The 15,422-nt window shown below is 46.1% G+C and overlaps 2 protein-coding genes and 1 long non-coding RNA gene across 14 annotated transcripts in view; 2 read left to right on the forward strand and 1 right to left on the reverse strand.

Annotated features, from left to right (window-relative positions):
• Nucleotides 1-2,309: 2,309 nt before the first annotated feature.
• GSPT1 (G1 to S phase transition 1) overlaps nucleotides 2,310-15,422 on the forward strand; it is a 44,536-nt gene continuing 31,423 nt past the window's right edge. For 2 of the 12 annotated variants that reach the window (XM_063618202.1, XM_063618204.1), the window contains exons 1-2: nucleotides 2,416-3,023; nucleotides 10,005-10,109. In XM_063618202.1, the coding sequence (XP_063474272.1) occupies nucleotides 2,666-3,023; nucleotides 10,005-10,109 (463 nt within the window). In that variant the 5' untranslated portion in view covers nucleotides 2,416-2,665. The other 10 variants (XM_063618203.1, XM_063618205.1, XM_055243799.2 and 7 more) reach the window with 8 other exon arrangements.
• LOC134732516 (uncharacterized) overlaps nucleotides 5,010-15,422 on the reverse strand; it is a 61,702-nt gene continuing 51,289 nt past the window's right edge. The window contains exons 2-3 of the long non-coding RNA XR_010115785.1: nucleotides 13,920-14,016; nucleotides 5,010-5,756 (exon numbers count right to left, since the gene is read on the reverse strand). This is a non-coding gene — a long non-coding RNA (uncharacterized lncRNA). The remainder of the gene's footprint in view (nucleotides 5,757-13,919; nucleotides 14,017-15,422) is intronic.
• Nucleotides 14,362-14,773, forward strand: LOC129463189 (cytochrome c oxidase subunit 6C-like). Its single transcript, XM_055243806.2, is given in 2 exon segments — nucleotides 14,362-14,606; nucleotides 14,609-14,773. Coding segments are annotated over 2 exon segments (261 nt in total). The 5' UTR covers nucleotides 14,362-14,395; the 3' UTR covers nucleotides 14,659-14,773.

Consider the following 15,422-nt stretch of genomic DNA (forward strand, 5'->3'; position numbering starts at 1 on the left):
GCCTCAGCCTCCTGAGTAGCTGGGACTACAGACGCCCGCCACCACGCCCGGCTAATTTTTTTTTGTATTTTTAGTAGAGACGGAGTTTCACCGTGTTAGCCAGGATAGTCTCGATCTCCTGACCTCGTGATCCGCCCGCCTCGGCCTCCCAAAGTGCTGGGATTACAGGCGTGAGCCACCACGCCCGGCCTTAACTTTTGTATTTTTAGTAGAGACGGGGGTTTCACCCTGTTGGCCAGGCTGGTCTCGAACTCCTGACCTCACATGATCCATCTGCCTCGGCCTCCCAAATTGCTGTGATTACAGGTGTGAGCCACTGCTCCTGGCCGGTATGTGTTTTTTTCATCCATAAAGCTTGGTAGTTTAATATTGAATTCAAACTACTGTAGCCTAGGACTCTTGAAAAATACTTGACAGCTTCGTTTTTTGACCTATCTCATTCGGCTGAGTTCTCTTTTATCTTTACAATACAGATGTTTAAAATTAAGATACAGATCGGCCGGGCGCGGTCGCTCACGCCTGTAATCCCAGGACTTTGGGAGGCCGAGACGAGTGGATCACGACGTCAGGAGATCGAGACCATCCTGGCTAACACGGCGTAAACCTCCTCTCTACTAAAAATACAAAAAAATTAGCCGGGCGTGATGGCGGGCGCCTCTAGTCTCAGCTACTCCAGAGGCTGAGGCAGGAGAATGGTGTGAACCCGGGAGGCGGAGCTTGCAGCGAGCCGACATCGCGCCACTGCACTCCAGCCTGGGCTACAGAGCAAGACTACGTTTCAAAAAAAGAAAAAAAAAAAAGAAAATTAAAATACAGATCTAGGCCGGGCGCGGTGGCTCACGCCTGTAATCCCAGCACTTTGGGAGGCCGAGGCGGGCGGATCACGAGGTCAGGAGATCGAGACCATCCTGGCTAACAAGGTGAAACCCCATCTCTACTAAAAATACAAAAATTAGCCGGGCGAGGTGGCAGGCGCCTGTAGTCCCAGCTACGCGGGAGGCTGAGGCAGGATAATGGCGTGAACCCCGGGGGGCGGAGCCTGCAGTGAGCCGAGATCGCGCCACTGCACTCCAGCCTGGGTGAAAGAGCGAGACTCCGTCTAAAAAAAAAAAAAAAAAATACAGATCTAGATCTGGATTTTGTTAGGTTTTTTCTTTTTTTTAACAACCTAAGGTTGTTCAGAAACATCTATTCTATGTATGTACTTCTTTAGTCTGTAATTTCTAGGCAGATTAGTTGCACCCTGTCTAGACTCCTTTTAGAAAAATACTAACAATATGTTTTTCTCTGTCTTGGGCTCCACATGGGTGAATTACAGGAAAGCTTAACAGGTACTCAGAGCAACATTTTTTCCTACTTCATGAAGGGCCTAAATGCGAACTGTAAGTATTTCTGTTTTGCTTTTGTTCTTTTCCCAGGTTTACCTAATCTGTAAGTGTAAAATGCAGTCAATGAAAAGCACTATGAGAATTCTAGAGTAAATCAGACCATTCAAAAGGAAACCACTTCACCTAATGGTGCATAAGGAAGCTAGACTCATCAAAATAACCCTGTTACGTACAGCCGGATACACCATGGAATACGGCAATCCTCTCTTTAATTTGCAAACCCTTTGGCAGGGAGGAGGAAAGGATGGAAAAATTTGGGTGAAGGCTTTATATGACTAGTCAAACAAACAGTGAGTCATTGAAAGTTTCCAGTTAACAATCCCTTCTGCCTGGGCAGAGCCTGGGCCCCAGCGCTTTATGAGCCACACTGCAGTTTTAAGCTGGAACATCTCACGGTTTTATTGTTTCTTCCACGAAATGATTACATAAAATGAAATCAGCTTTGAAATGTGCACCGGCTTTGAAATGAAGGGCAAAATCTGGCTGGGGGTGAGGAGAAAGAAGGTGGAAAGAGAATCAGGTAGGGAGACTGTGAGGCAGAGAACGCAGGAAAGGTGGTGAAAAGAGAGTACAGGAATTTTGGGGAGCTGAGTGTATTTTTCTTCTCCATATTATAGATGCTGTCCGTTTTCCCGCAGCCTGTGTCCTCCTATGGGCTAAAATACTCTCGGTCTTCAGCCCAGCCCAGAGCTGCACCAACCAGGGCCAGCCGCTGCCCCCCTACCAGGTGACAGGTGGGGCCGCCGAGCGGCCACCAGACCTCTGCCTCCTCGCGTTGCCTGCTGGGAGCCGGAGTCGCTTCCGGTTGCGCCCAGTCCCTGAACTCCGACTCCCGTCGGCCCCCGGGAAAACCGCAGCAGGGTAGCGCGGGCGCTGCCGGAACTTGTAGTTCCACCTCCCGCCGCGCTAAATAGCCGGAAACGGGGGCGGCCAGAACAGAGAACTACCGAGGCGAAGGTACGGGTGGCGGCGAGGGGTCAATCCGCGCCGGGCGTGGGGTTGGCTGTGAGGCCGTCGGAGGTGTTGGGTGGGAGGAGATCCGCTCGCACACACGAGGAGGAGGGTTGAGCCGCCGCCGCCGCCGCCTCTGTCGTCGTCGCGAGTGTGGAGTCGGGACTGGAGCTGCTGCCGCGGCGACGCCGGGGATCTTTGTCGCTAGCTCCCGGCCTTTCTGCCCCGCCGCCTTCCCTTGGTCAGCACTGCCCACTCCTCCCCGGCCGGGCGCCCCTGCCTCCATTTCCCGCTCTCTGTCCACCACACACACGGCCCCCCCGATCATGGATCCGGGCAGTGGCGGCGGCGGCGGTGGCGGCGGCGGGAGCAGCAGCGGCAGCAGCAGCAGCGACTCGGCGCCTGACTGCTGGGACCAGGCGGACATGGAAGCCCCTGGGCCGGGCTCGTGCGGCGGCGGCGGCGGCGGCGGCGGCTCCCTGGCGGCGGCGGCCGAGGCCCAGCGGGAGAACCTCAACGCGGCCTTCAGCCGGCAACTGAACGTCAACGCCAAGCCCTTCGTGCCCAACGTCCACGCCGCCGAGTTCGTGCCGTCTTTCCTGCGGGGCCCGGCAGCGCCGCCACCCCCAGCTGGCGGCGCCGCCAATAACCACGGAGCCGGCAGCGGTGCGGGAGGCCCTGCGGGTAAAGGCCCAGGACGCGGGGCAGCCCCGGGGACGCGGGAGGAAGCCAGGCCGGGCGCCAGAGCCCACATGGCGTAGGGGTGCAGTACTGGGGCGCGCGGCCCTGGGGCCCGGCCAGCACGTGGGGCGCTGACAGTGGCGCGGTCTGCCTGGGTGGGGCACCCCGAGCCCAGGAGCCGGCCTGCTTGGGGCCGCCCGCAGCGGTGGCCGGGCGGGGAGCGGACAGCGGGCAGCGCGCCCAAAGACCCGGACCCGTGTGCCGCCCCTCCGCGCCCCTGCCCTGCTCTGGAGTCCGCAGTTACCCCCTTGAGATGGGAACCGTATGGGACGGAGTGGGGGCCGCGGCGGATCCCTGCCACGAGGCGCAGAATGAGGACAGATGGAGCCAGGAGTTAGTCGGGTGGGCGTTTAGAGATCCGAGGAGTTGGGGAGGACAAATGCCCGAGTTTACCTTTCACCTTAGGCCCAGCCGAGAGAGCGTCTTCTGTTGCATTTTCTACTATTGAAACTATAATTACGTTTTAAATTATCCGTGGCCCCGAACTGTCCTGAAGGAATCCCAAGATGCATTGCAGCCTTGTGATCGGGCAGAAACTTGGCTACCAATACCAAGATCTGTTTTACCCTTAGCATCGTGTACGCTTCTAAAGTTTACAGAGTGCCACAAAGTTAGGTCTCACTTAATGTGTGATAAGAGACTATACTGATTTGTGTCTTTTTAAAGTGAAGCTTACTGTTTTATCCTTTGTCAGCGACACGTTTAGAGAATTTTCATTGCTGTAAAATCGTTGACCTTATTCAGATTGCTTGGAATAACTCACTGTGTTCGTGTGTCAGTAATTCAGTCTATTTCTTCAGACGCTTGAGCATTTGTTATAATTTAATAGTTGTCACGTGTCTTTCTGACCGTAGCTAGTAGACATACATTCTGTGATTTCGAGTTAACGTTGGTTTTTAAACATCTTCCTGTACTTAGGGGTTGCTTAAGTGGTAGGTAGCATGCTTGCAGGTGCTGACGTTGTAGGAATATCAAATGAGTGAATTTAAGTATTCTCATAATGGTGCTTATTTTGTGGTAGGTAGCATGCTTTCAGGTACTGATTTTGTAGGAATGTCAAATGAGTGAACTTAAGTATTCTCTTCCTAATGGTGCTTATTTTAGGAAGTATCAGTGTTTCCTTAAAGAGAAAATGAGAAAGGAAGGAAAAGGCTGAACGTTCTTTCATCATTTAGCCAGGACATTAGTGGGCTGGGTCATGACATCCAGCGCATTTTAAGTGAGAACATATTGTTGATTTCTGTCTTTAAAGTTCTGTATTGTGGTGGTTCTTAGATAAGTGGACATTATAAAAGTGCTCCAGGAGTTTGGTTTCTACAGAAACTTTTGTCACCGTTTGCTCTTTCGTGGTAAAAGGATAGCGTTTGGAGAAACACTCTGATGACGTATGTACGTCAACACGGTTGATGTGGTGGTTTTGTTTACAGTGGCCTTTCTTTTATTTGTGTGGGTGGTTGATGTTTTCTTTTGAAGAGATCCAGCACATTCAGGGTGTACGGCCGTAGACGATGCTTTCCTTTTGAATAAGGAAGCTTAGCTTGTAATTCTTGACTTACATCAAGCCATTTTGACTGCCTAACCTAGTTCACTTCTCAGCTCCTAAAAGTGTCCATTCTCTACCTTACTTTGCAGATTCTTTATCCAGCCATTTTCTTTCTTGGCTCTTCCTCCTTTCTGCGAGCCACCAGCACCACTCTGACTAGACTCAGGACTCCATTTACAGCCTATCCAGCCAGTCATCCGGGGATAACCATCCTTGGTCTAGAATGGTCACTGTTGGTGACTAGGTATTACCTCTTATGCAGGCTTTCTCTCTTCCTGATAGTTGCTAATTTGTAGTTACACCTAATCTTTTTCTCTTTGACAATGCTAGAAGTTGGAGATACAAAAACCTGTAGGGAAGTAGCTGTCAGTAAGAAAATCCCTACATCAAGGTCAGCTTTCTTGTTTTTAATCAAAGAACTATTTTGGTGTTACTGACTTTACCAATTGCTTCTACCAAAATGCCAGTTAATGTTTTTAAAAAATTATCCTATGTAGGATGTCTATTTGGAAAAGAACTGATTTTCTAAATTGAGGTCCAGGGTTATATTGAGACTGTTCGATTGCATGTTCCAGACTATTAAGTCCATAAAAAGCCAGCATCGGAGAACAATCAGTGCTTAAAAAAGCAGGGGGGAAAATAGGAAATAACACCTGGATTGGAACTTACAAAGGGTTTTTTTGATAGCGAGGAAGTGGACAATAGGGCTAGCACGTTTTGTTCTTTAGTTAAGCCATAGCTGAAATTTGTGGTGGGTGTGTTTTTAAACTGCATGCCGGGAAAGCTGTTGAAGGAGCCTGGAGAGTCAGACCTTGGGATTCAGTATTGACCTTGGATCTCTTTGAAAACTAAAGAACTATAGGTTCCTTAAGAAATAATTAAGTGGAACCAATTTAAGTGTAATTAAGTGTAATTCATTTAAGCACGGTTCTCTATAGCCAAGTAAATTGGCCAAGAGATTCTCCTTAAAAATTGAGGTCCCCAAATTAGCCGGGCGTGGTGGTGGGCGCCTGTAGTCCCAGCTACTCGGAGAGGCTGAGGCAGGAGAATGGCGTGAACCAGGGAGGCGGAGGTTGCAGCGAGCCGAGATCGTGCCACTGCACTCCAGCCTAGGGGACAGAACGAGACTCCGTCTAAAAAAAAAAAAAAAAAAAAAAAAAAATTGAGGTCCCCAAATGAAAGAAAATATAGAAGACAAGGCTTAATGTATATTAGAACAAGCATTTTCTCTGATAGGATGTATTTAAGTTGCAGTTTGCACCTAGTTTTTTTAATTGCTAGATAAGAAACTGGTTTAGTGATTTTAGGGTTACTTGGACTTTTTAGAACAGCCAGAGCTTCAAAAGTAATGATGTGGTGTTCTTTGCATCATCCCACCTTTAGTGCTTCTCAGAACTCAGTGCCATTAAGAAATAAGCATGGAATAAAACCAGCAGCCCTCAGTACTTACTCGGAGGAGGCACTGTCTCCAAAACTTAGCAGATTGTATTGTGGAGCTTGAATTTTAAAGAGAAACGTTCTGTTTTGTAGTGTTCAGTATTTGCTGAATGCCTTATTTATTTGAGGAGGACTTTTTTTTTTTTCTGAGACGGAGTCTCGCCCTGTTGCCGAGGCTGGAGTGCAATGGCACGATCTCAGCTGACTACAACCTCCTCCTCCCAGGTTCAAGCAATTCTGCCTCAGCCTCCTGAGTAGCTGGGATTACAGGCACCTGCCATCATGCCCAGCTATTTTGTGTGTGTGTGTGTGTGTTTTTGTAGGGATGGGGTTTCACCATGTTGGCTAGGCTGGTCCTGAACTTCTGACCTCAGGTGATCTGCCCGCCTTGGCCTCCCAAAGTGCTGGGATTACAGGTGTGAGTCACCGCGCCTGGCCTTTTTTTTTTTTTTTTTAATGATTGAGATTTAACTTACACACTGTAAAATTCACCCTTTTCAACTGTACAAGCTGGGCGCATTGGCTCACACTTATAAATCCAACACTCTGGGAGGCTGAGGTGAGAGGATTGCCTGAGGCCTCCATAAAACATAGTGAGACTGAGACCCTGTCTTCACAAAAAAATAAAAATAAAAAATACAGCTGGGTGCAGTGGCTCACGCCTGTAATCCCAGCACTTTGGGAGGCCAAGGTGGACGGATCACCTGAGGTCAGGAGTTCGAGACCAGCCTGGCCAATGTGGCGAAACCCATCTCTGGCAAAACCTGTCTCTATTAAAAATATAAAAATTAGCCAGGCGTGGCGGTGTGCGCCCATAGTCCCAGCTACTTGGGAGGCTGAGGCAGGAGAATCACTTGAACCTGGGAGGTGGAGGTTGCAGTGAGCCGAGATCACGCCACTGCACTCTAGCCTGGGCAACAGTGAGACTCCGTCTCAAAAAAAAAAAAAAAAAAAAAATAGCTGAGTGTGGTGGCACAAGCCTGTAGTCCCAGCTACTTGGGAGGCTGAGGTGGGAGGATCTCTTGAGCCCAGGAGCTGGAGGCTGCAGTGAGCTATGATGGCACCACTGCACTCAGCCTGGGTGACCAAATGAGACACTGTCCAAAAAGAAAAAGTAAAGTGTACATACAGTTCAGTGGCTTTTAGTATGTTTGTAAGGTTATGCAACCATCACCACTTGGCAGATGCTTTTTAGAATATTCTCAGTTTTAAGCTGGAGCATCTCAGAAGTGACCTCTTCAGGGCCACCAGAGTAGAGAGGATTCCAAATCGAAGTAATGGTTGTTTAATCCAGAAAGGCCCTTACACTTTATTATTATGTTAAATTCTATTTGTCGAGGTAGATAATAGGTAAGATTCTGTATTTGAGAATCTGTTTTTGAGATTGAAGTGCCTGCAAGAACAGTGCTCATATAAAGGTGTTTTTAGGCTTCAGTGGGATAGCAGATGGCGTAGAGGAGAGGCCCCACAGTATCCCTGGAGTATCACAGTAGTATTACACTGCCTTTTGTTACTTCTCCTGCCATGGCTGACCTTTTCGCCTCTTGTTTCATGGTTTTACACGTAGGAATGGCTTGAGAGTGAGGATTTAGGGAAGAAGCGAAGGCATCATCTAGGGCAATGCTGTGCCAAGTTGAGCAGTTGTTTAAACTGTTAGAATTTCTGACTGGTATAAAACCCTCTTTGGAGCAGGTTTTACATAGTGCTGTTAGTACATATCTTATTGCATTCTTCTGTTCTTTATTTTTTACCTTTTCTGAAGTTGTACTGCATGAAAAGACAGCAATTTCAGTTTGGACAGGTTAAGGAAGTAATGTAGACGACAAGCTTTAAGCCTTCATTTGCTTGCTTTGGTTTGCTGGGGAAGAAATGTCTGAAAGTGTTCAGATAGTATTTTCTTTCTGGTTTAAGAGAAGGGAATGAGAAAGAGATTTAATAACCTTCTGGGTTGAGTTAGCAGTATTAGAATGGAATTTTTGCCAGAAATGAGAATTTCTGGTTTTGCTCAGATATATGTACTAGCGTCTCATTAACAAACATTTACCAGTCCACTGAATGTAAGATGCAATGCTAGGCACTTGAAATAACACCAAGATGAATAAATTGTGGTCCTGAAGGAATCTAGAAAGGGATCAGATGCCCAGTGTACTCTAGTGGAAGTCACAGCGTGGTAAGTGAGCCCTACAGAGAGTGTAGAGAAGGCTTTCGAAGCTGAGAGCAGCAATCCCTTATGTAAAACATTTCAGTCTTGTCACTCTAATAAAACTAAAGATTTATCTATTATCTGCTCACCGTTCTTTGCGAATACCTTGTGTGTATTTTTTTTTCTGGCCTCCTCGGCCAGAGTTGCAACCAAAGTCTGACCACCAAGGTTATGTGTATTTTAAAAAACTTTTTACTTATTATTTTTTAGAGGCCGGATCTTTCTTTGTCACTCAAGCTGGAGTACAATGAGTGTGATCATAGCTCGTTGTAACTTCAAATCCCTGGGCTCAAGTGATCCTTTTGCCTCAGCCTCCTGAGTAGCTAGGACTATAGGCACCCACCGCGACGCCTGGCTAAGTTTTTTTGTTTGTTTTTGTTTTTTGAAATGGAGTTTCGCTCTGTCACAGCCTGGAGTGCAGTGGCCCTAACTTGGCTCACTGTAACCTCTGCCTCCCCAGGTTCAAGCGTTTGTCCTGCCTCAGCTTCCCAAGTAGCTGAGATTACAGGCACCACCATGCCTGGCTAATTTTTGTATTTTTAGTGGAGATGAGGTTTCACCGTGTTGCCCAGGCTGGTCTCGAACTCCTGACCTCAAGTGATCCACCCGTCTCGGCCTCCCAAAATGCTAGGATTACAGGCAAGAGCCACTGTGGCTGGCCAAGTTTTGTATTTTTAAGTTTGTCGAGAGTGCTGAAGGTAGAGCACTGGTTATCTTTTTACAGTACTTGTCTATTTCGTATTAAACAGCAGTGAGTTCAGTTACTATGAGTCTGGCTAGTGTGTCTATTGGGGCATGTTTAGAATTTCATCATTCCACCCTTGGTTTTAAAATATCTTCGGGAGGCAAGAATTTGGCTACTAGTTGAAGGGTCTGAGGTCCTCAGAACAATCAAGAAAATTGACAGTTTTTAGCTGTTGATTGTTGATTCATTTCAAGGCTTAGAAGTTTCTGCCTTGTTTTCAGTAGAGTTTAACAAAGTGAGCCGAGGCTGTAGATTTATATGGCTCCTTTGTAAATGGCTTTGTTCTAAGGAAACCTAGTTGTTACAGTACTCCAAGTTGAACCGGTTTGCCATCATGATTCTACTTTCAAAGGGAGAAGAACACCTAATAAGGCTTTCTCGAGCACCTGACCTAACCGTGGTGACACTCACTTCCAAACCACGTTCCCACTAGGTAATTGTATGTCGCTTCACTTGAAAAAAAAAAAATAAGTGCATTCTGCAGAATGTCACTGGGTAATTTCCTGGTTGAATATTTCTGTAGAACTCCAGTTTGTTACCATACTACTTGTCCATTGCCTTTGGGTGGTTAATTTTGGTAGCAGAAAAATGTTTTGGTTTTTTTTTTATTTTTGACAGAGTCTCCCTCTGTTGCCCCGGCTGCAGTGCAGTGGTGTGATCTCGGCTCACTGCAACCTCCACCTCCCGTGTTCAAGCGATTCTTCTGCCTCAGTCTCCCGAGTAGCTGGGATTACAGGCGTGCACCACCCTGCCTGGCTAATTTTTGTATTTTTAGTAGAGACAGGGTTTCACCATGTTGGCCAGGATGGTCTTGGTGGCTACTGACCTCAAGTGAGCCACCCACCTCGGCCTCCCAAAGTGCTGGGATTACAGGTGTGAGCCACCACACCTGGCCATTTGTTATTTTTGTACTCTTTTGAGGGTATCTGAAATGGTTTTGGTTTGTGTATTTTAAATGTTATTTAAATGGTTTTTTGTTTGTTTTTTGTTTTTGAGATGAATCCCTCTCTGTCGCCCAGGCTGGAGTGCACTGGCACCATCTTAGCTCACTGCGACCTCTGCCTTCCCGGTTCAAGCGATTCTCCTGCCTCAGCCTCCCAGGTAGCTGGGATTACACATGTGCACCACCACCCCCGGCTAATTTTTGTATTTTTAGTAGAGACGGGGCTTTGCCATGCTGGCCAGGCTGGTCTCGAACTCCTGACGTCAAGTGATCCACCCGCCTCAGCTTCCCAAAGTGCTGGGATTACATGTGTGAGCCACTGCGCCTGGCCTCAAATTGTTTTTGAAGTAGTTAGGATGTAGCTCATAAGACTGTCTTTCAGGGTTGTTTGAAAAACATAATGGAATTTTAATTACTCTATGCAAAGTGTAATCAGGTTGATAATGTGGCATTGCTTTTGTGTCTGAATAAAGAGGTTCTTAGAATGTTAGCACTGGATATGACCCTAGCAGTTGTACAACCTCCTCATTTTCAGATAAAGGAACTGGAGCCTTAGAAATGCTAAGTAAATGCCTAAGGTCACTCACACAGTTAATGACACTGTTGAGTCTAGAATGCAGATTTGCCACCTGCTAGTTTAGTGCTCGATCTGCCACATCATGCTGTTTAATAACAGGGGGCGGGAAGGGCATGCCTGGAGCTAATTACTTCAACTAGCATGTGTTTTCTGAGAGTGGCCCTGGCATTTGCCTAATGCTTCATTCTTAAAGGTTTTTGAAATTATTTTGGGGCTTTGAAATACTTGCTGTAATAAATTTATTGAGCAGTTACCACCCCTTATCAGTTATTTAGTCTTCACAACATTCTCTTGGGGTTAGATACTGTTGACCCATTTTATAGATGAGAAAATAAAGGCTCAGTAAAGCTAAATAACTTAGGTCACATCCATGAGAGGAGTGAGGCTTAGAATCTAGGTCATTTCAAAGTTTATTCTAGTAGTGACTGCTAGTGGTTTCCTTGTGATTTTGTATTAAAGTAGACTGAGACTCTCCAGAAACTGGGCCCGTGAGCTTGGACTATGGCATTTCTCTGTGTTCTGTCTCAGTAGTAGCAGAATGACATTTGTCATAAGTAGGCAGTGCTCTGATTTAAAGCAATGTTTTGAAATTACTTCTTTTTACATTTTAGCAAATGTTGATGTAAATTACTTTAAAACAGCTCTGTTCACCACTGTCTGCACCACTGAGCCTTTTTATTTTTAGAGTGTTAGGTAATTAAGGCAAAACCATCCACATTTTTTAATGTGTTCTGCAGACGTCTTTCTGGTGTTTGCTTTTACTGTTTTTCAGTATTGTCTACGGGAAAAAAAAAAACCTCAGCTTGCAAATTTTTGTTCAGAGATGGGATCATTCTTTGTTATTGGAGGGATTTTCATAAAAAAAAATTCAAGAAACATTGTCTCGTGATCTTACCAGATAAATGCCTATTATTAAGACTTGCTGGCTGCTGGATTTATTATCTCAGCCTAATTTTCTTTCTGAGATAAATGAATCTTGCTTTTTTATCGTTACCACCCTGGCATAATCCAGTGGGAATATAGTATGAACATACTTAATTTAAAATTTTCTTTCTTTAATTTTGTTTTTTGAGACAGGGTCTCACATTGTTGCCCAGGCTGGAGTTCAGTGGCACAATCATAGCTCACTGTGGCCTCAACCTCCTGGGCTTAAGTGATCCTCCTGCCTCAGCCTCCTAAATAGCTGGGACTACAGCTGTATGCCTCCACGCCTGGCTCATTTTTACATTTTTTTTTTGTAGAGACAGAGCCTCACTGTGTTGCCCTGGCTGGTCTTGAACTCTTGGCCTCAAGCAATCCTCATAGCTTGGCCTCCCAAAGTGCTGGGTTTATAGGCGGGAACCACCACACTTGGCCCAACATCTCCTGAGTGTAGTGTTTCCCTAACCCCTTCTTAGAAAGTTGGCACATTTAAAATTGTTTTCACTCTCTTGAACCCTAATGGAAATGTAGTGAATGTACAGATGGAGGCTAGGGGTCCTGGTCAGAAAAGGGAAGTGAGGGCAGGTGTGGTGGCTCATGCTTGAACCCAGGAGGTGGAGGTTGCAGTGAGCCGAGATTGTGCCACTGCACTCCAGCCTGGGCGACAGAGCGAGACTCCATCTCAAAAAGAAAAAAAAGAAAAGTGAAAAAGTGAAGTGATGTGACTGGAAGGAACCAGTGTGAAAATCAAAGGAAAACAGGGTAATTCAGTAAAAATTGATTGTGTATTTATTCTATACAATACATCGTGCCAACTTGTTGAGACTACTGAAGTAGAGAAAAAAGTCATCCACCCACAGTTCATTCTGGAAGTCTGTAATCTAGGGAACAAGAACTAAGATACATGTGTACCTATAATTTATTTATTTATTTATTTATTTATTTATTTATTTTTGAGACAGACTCTCGCTCTGTCACCCAGGCTGGAGTGCAGTGACTCAATGATCTCAGCTCACTGCAACCTCCACCTCCCCGATTCAAGCCATTCTCCCACCATAGCCTCCTGGGTAGCTGGGATTACAGGTGTGTGCCAGCAGACCCGGCTAATTTTTAATTTTTTAGTAGAGACGGGGTTTCACCACGTTGGCCAGGCTGGTCTCAGATTTCTGACCTCAAGTTATCTGCCTGCCTCGGCCTCCCAAAGTGCTGGGATTACAGGTACAGGTGTGAGCCACTGCACCCGGTCCCCATGTGTGCCTCTAATTTAAAGAGGTGTCATGTCCTAGGCCGGGCGCAGTGGCCTAGGGGAGTGATCATTAGCCCTTCAGGGTGGGGGATGGACAGGGAATGGGATAGAAATGGTGGATTAGGTAGGCAAGTGTCTGCTACAATTAAGGAGAATCCTTGAGCTAGAACTGTTATCCAAAGTATAATCGAGAACCACATGTGGCTATTTAAATTTATTAAAATTAAATTTAAAATTCAGTTTCTCAGTCATAATAGCCATGTTTCCAGTGCCTAATAACCACATGTGGCTGGTGACTATCATATCACAGCACAGATATAAAACATTTCCATCACTACAGAAACTTGGACCGAATTTTGTCACACATATTTCTCACTTTCATGCAACGTGTCTCACTTCTGTGACAGCTCTGAAGTTGTATTTTTCTTTAATGAACACCCATTTAGCTAACAAAACTACAATTTCACTTAGGATGGCTGTGTTTTGTTGTTACTGTTTGATACAGGGTCTTTTTCTTTTTTTTTTTTTTTTTTTTGTGACGGAGTCTCGCTCTGTCACCCAGGCACCCAGGCTGGAGTGCAGTGGCGCAATCTCGGCTCACTGCAAGCTCCGCCTCCCGGGGTCATGCCATTCTCCTGCCTCAGCCTCTCCGAGTAGCTGGGACTACAGGTGCCCGCCACCACGCCCGGCTAATTTTTTGTATTTTTAGTAGAGACAGGGTTTCACCGTGGTCTCGATCTCCTGACCTCATGATCCACCCGCTTCGGCCTCCCAAAGTGCTGGGATTACAAGCGTGAGCCACCGCGCCCGGCTGATACAGGGTCTTGCTCTATCACCCAGGCTGGAGTGCAGTGGTGTGATTACCGCTCACTGCAGCCTCCACCTCCCAGGTTCAAGTGATTCTCCTGCCTGGGCCTACAGGCCTGTGCCACTATACCCGGCTAATTTTTAAATTTTTCATAAGGACGAAGACTCCTTGTGTTTCCCAGGCTGGTCTCAAACTCCTGGCCTCAAGTGATCCTTCTGCCTTGCTTCTCAGAGTGTTGGTTTTACAGGCATGAGCCACTACACCCGGCTTAAATATTAGTTTTCTATCTGTATCTAAAGCAGTATGAATTTAAGTTGCTGATTTATGAAATACATGCATCAAGCACTTTTTAAGAATTAGCCAAACATTTGTGTTTAAAACATGTAACTTGAATCAAAATGTAGCTTCTTTTTTACCTGCCATGATGTCTGTGGCCTTGACTGACGTATGCTGTGTGGATATGCTGGCCAAGTAGGATTCTCCATATTCAGGTCCTTTGATCCATGATCATAGCTTTAAAAAAAATTGTACACTCTTTTTAAAAATGGAAGCAAAATCCACATAATATAAAACTGGCTGGGCCTGGTGGCTCACACTTGTAATCCCAGCACTTTAGGAAGCCGAGGTGGGCGGATCACAAGGTCAGGAGATCAAGACCATCCTGGTCAACATGGTGAAACCCCATCTCTACTAAAAATACAAAACCTTACCCAGGCGTGGTGGCGCGTGCCTGTAGTCCCAGCTACTCGGGAGGCTGAAGCAGGGGAATCACTTGAACCCGGGAGGCGGAGGTTGCAGTGAGCCAAGATTGCACCACTGCACTCTAGCCTGGCAACAGAGCAAGACTCAAAATAAATAATAAAATAAAATATAAAATAAAATAAAAGGAAGGATGTTGGTGTTGAGGTTGGCATACGTATCAAGGACAGTAACTACCATGGCTCCCGAAGTGTTGCCAAAACCTCAGATGCGTGGCCTTCTGGCCAAGCGTCTGCAATTTCATATGTTTGGAGCATTCATGGTATACCTGGGGGTTGCAGCTTTGTATAAGTTTGGTGTGGGTGAACCAAGAAAGAAGGCATATGCAGATTTCTACAGAAATTATGAGATTTTGAGCAGATGAAGAAGGCTGGTATCTTTCAGAGTTTAAAGTAATCTTGGAATATAAAGAATTTCTTGAGGTTGAATTACCTAGAAGTTTGTCACTGACTCGTGTTCCTGAACTATGACACATGAATATGTGGGCTAATAGTTCCTCTTGATAAACAATTGACAAATAAATAAAACCATTTTAAAGTGAACAATTCAGTGGGATTTAGTACGCTCACACTGTTGTACAACCAGCAATTCTATGTAGTTTTAAAACATTAAGTTTTTTTTTTTGGAGACAGGGTCTCACACCATGGTCCAGGTTGGAGTGCAGTGGTGTGATCTTGGTTCAGTGAAGCGTCCTTCCACCTCCTGGGTTCAAGTGATCCTCCCACCTCAGCCTCCCAAGTAGCTGGCACTACAGACACGTGCCACCACACCCAGCTAATTTTTAATTTTTTTGTTGTTTGTTTTTTTTTTTGAGACAGAGTCTCACTGTTAAACCCAGGCTGGAGTGCAGTGGTGCAATCTCAGCTCACTGCAACCTCCACCTCCCAGGTTCAAGATTGCCAGATTCTCCTGGCTCAGCCTCCTGAGTAGCTGGGATTATAGGCACCTGTGATCGCCCTGGCTAATTCTTGTATTTTAGTAGAGGTGGGGTTTCACCATGTTGGCCAGGCTGGTCTCAAACTCCTGACCTCATGTGCTCCGCCTGCCTCAGCCTCCCAAAGTGCTAGGATTGCAGTCATGGGCCACCGTGCCTGGCCTGATAACTGGATTGATAGTTAAAATTTGATTATGGTGAAACAACACAAACACCACATATTCTA

Source organism: Symphalangus syndactylus, chromosome 14, assembly GCF_028878055.3.
Source record: "Symphalangus syndactylus isolate Jambi chromosome 14, NHGRI_mSymSyn1-v2.1_pri, whole genome shotgun sequence".
Taxonomy (NCBI): domain Eukaryota; kingdom Metazoa; phylum Chordata; class Mammalia; order Primates; family Hylobatidae; genus Symphalangus; species Symphalangus syndactylus.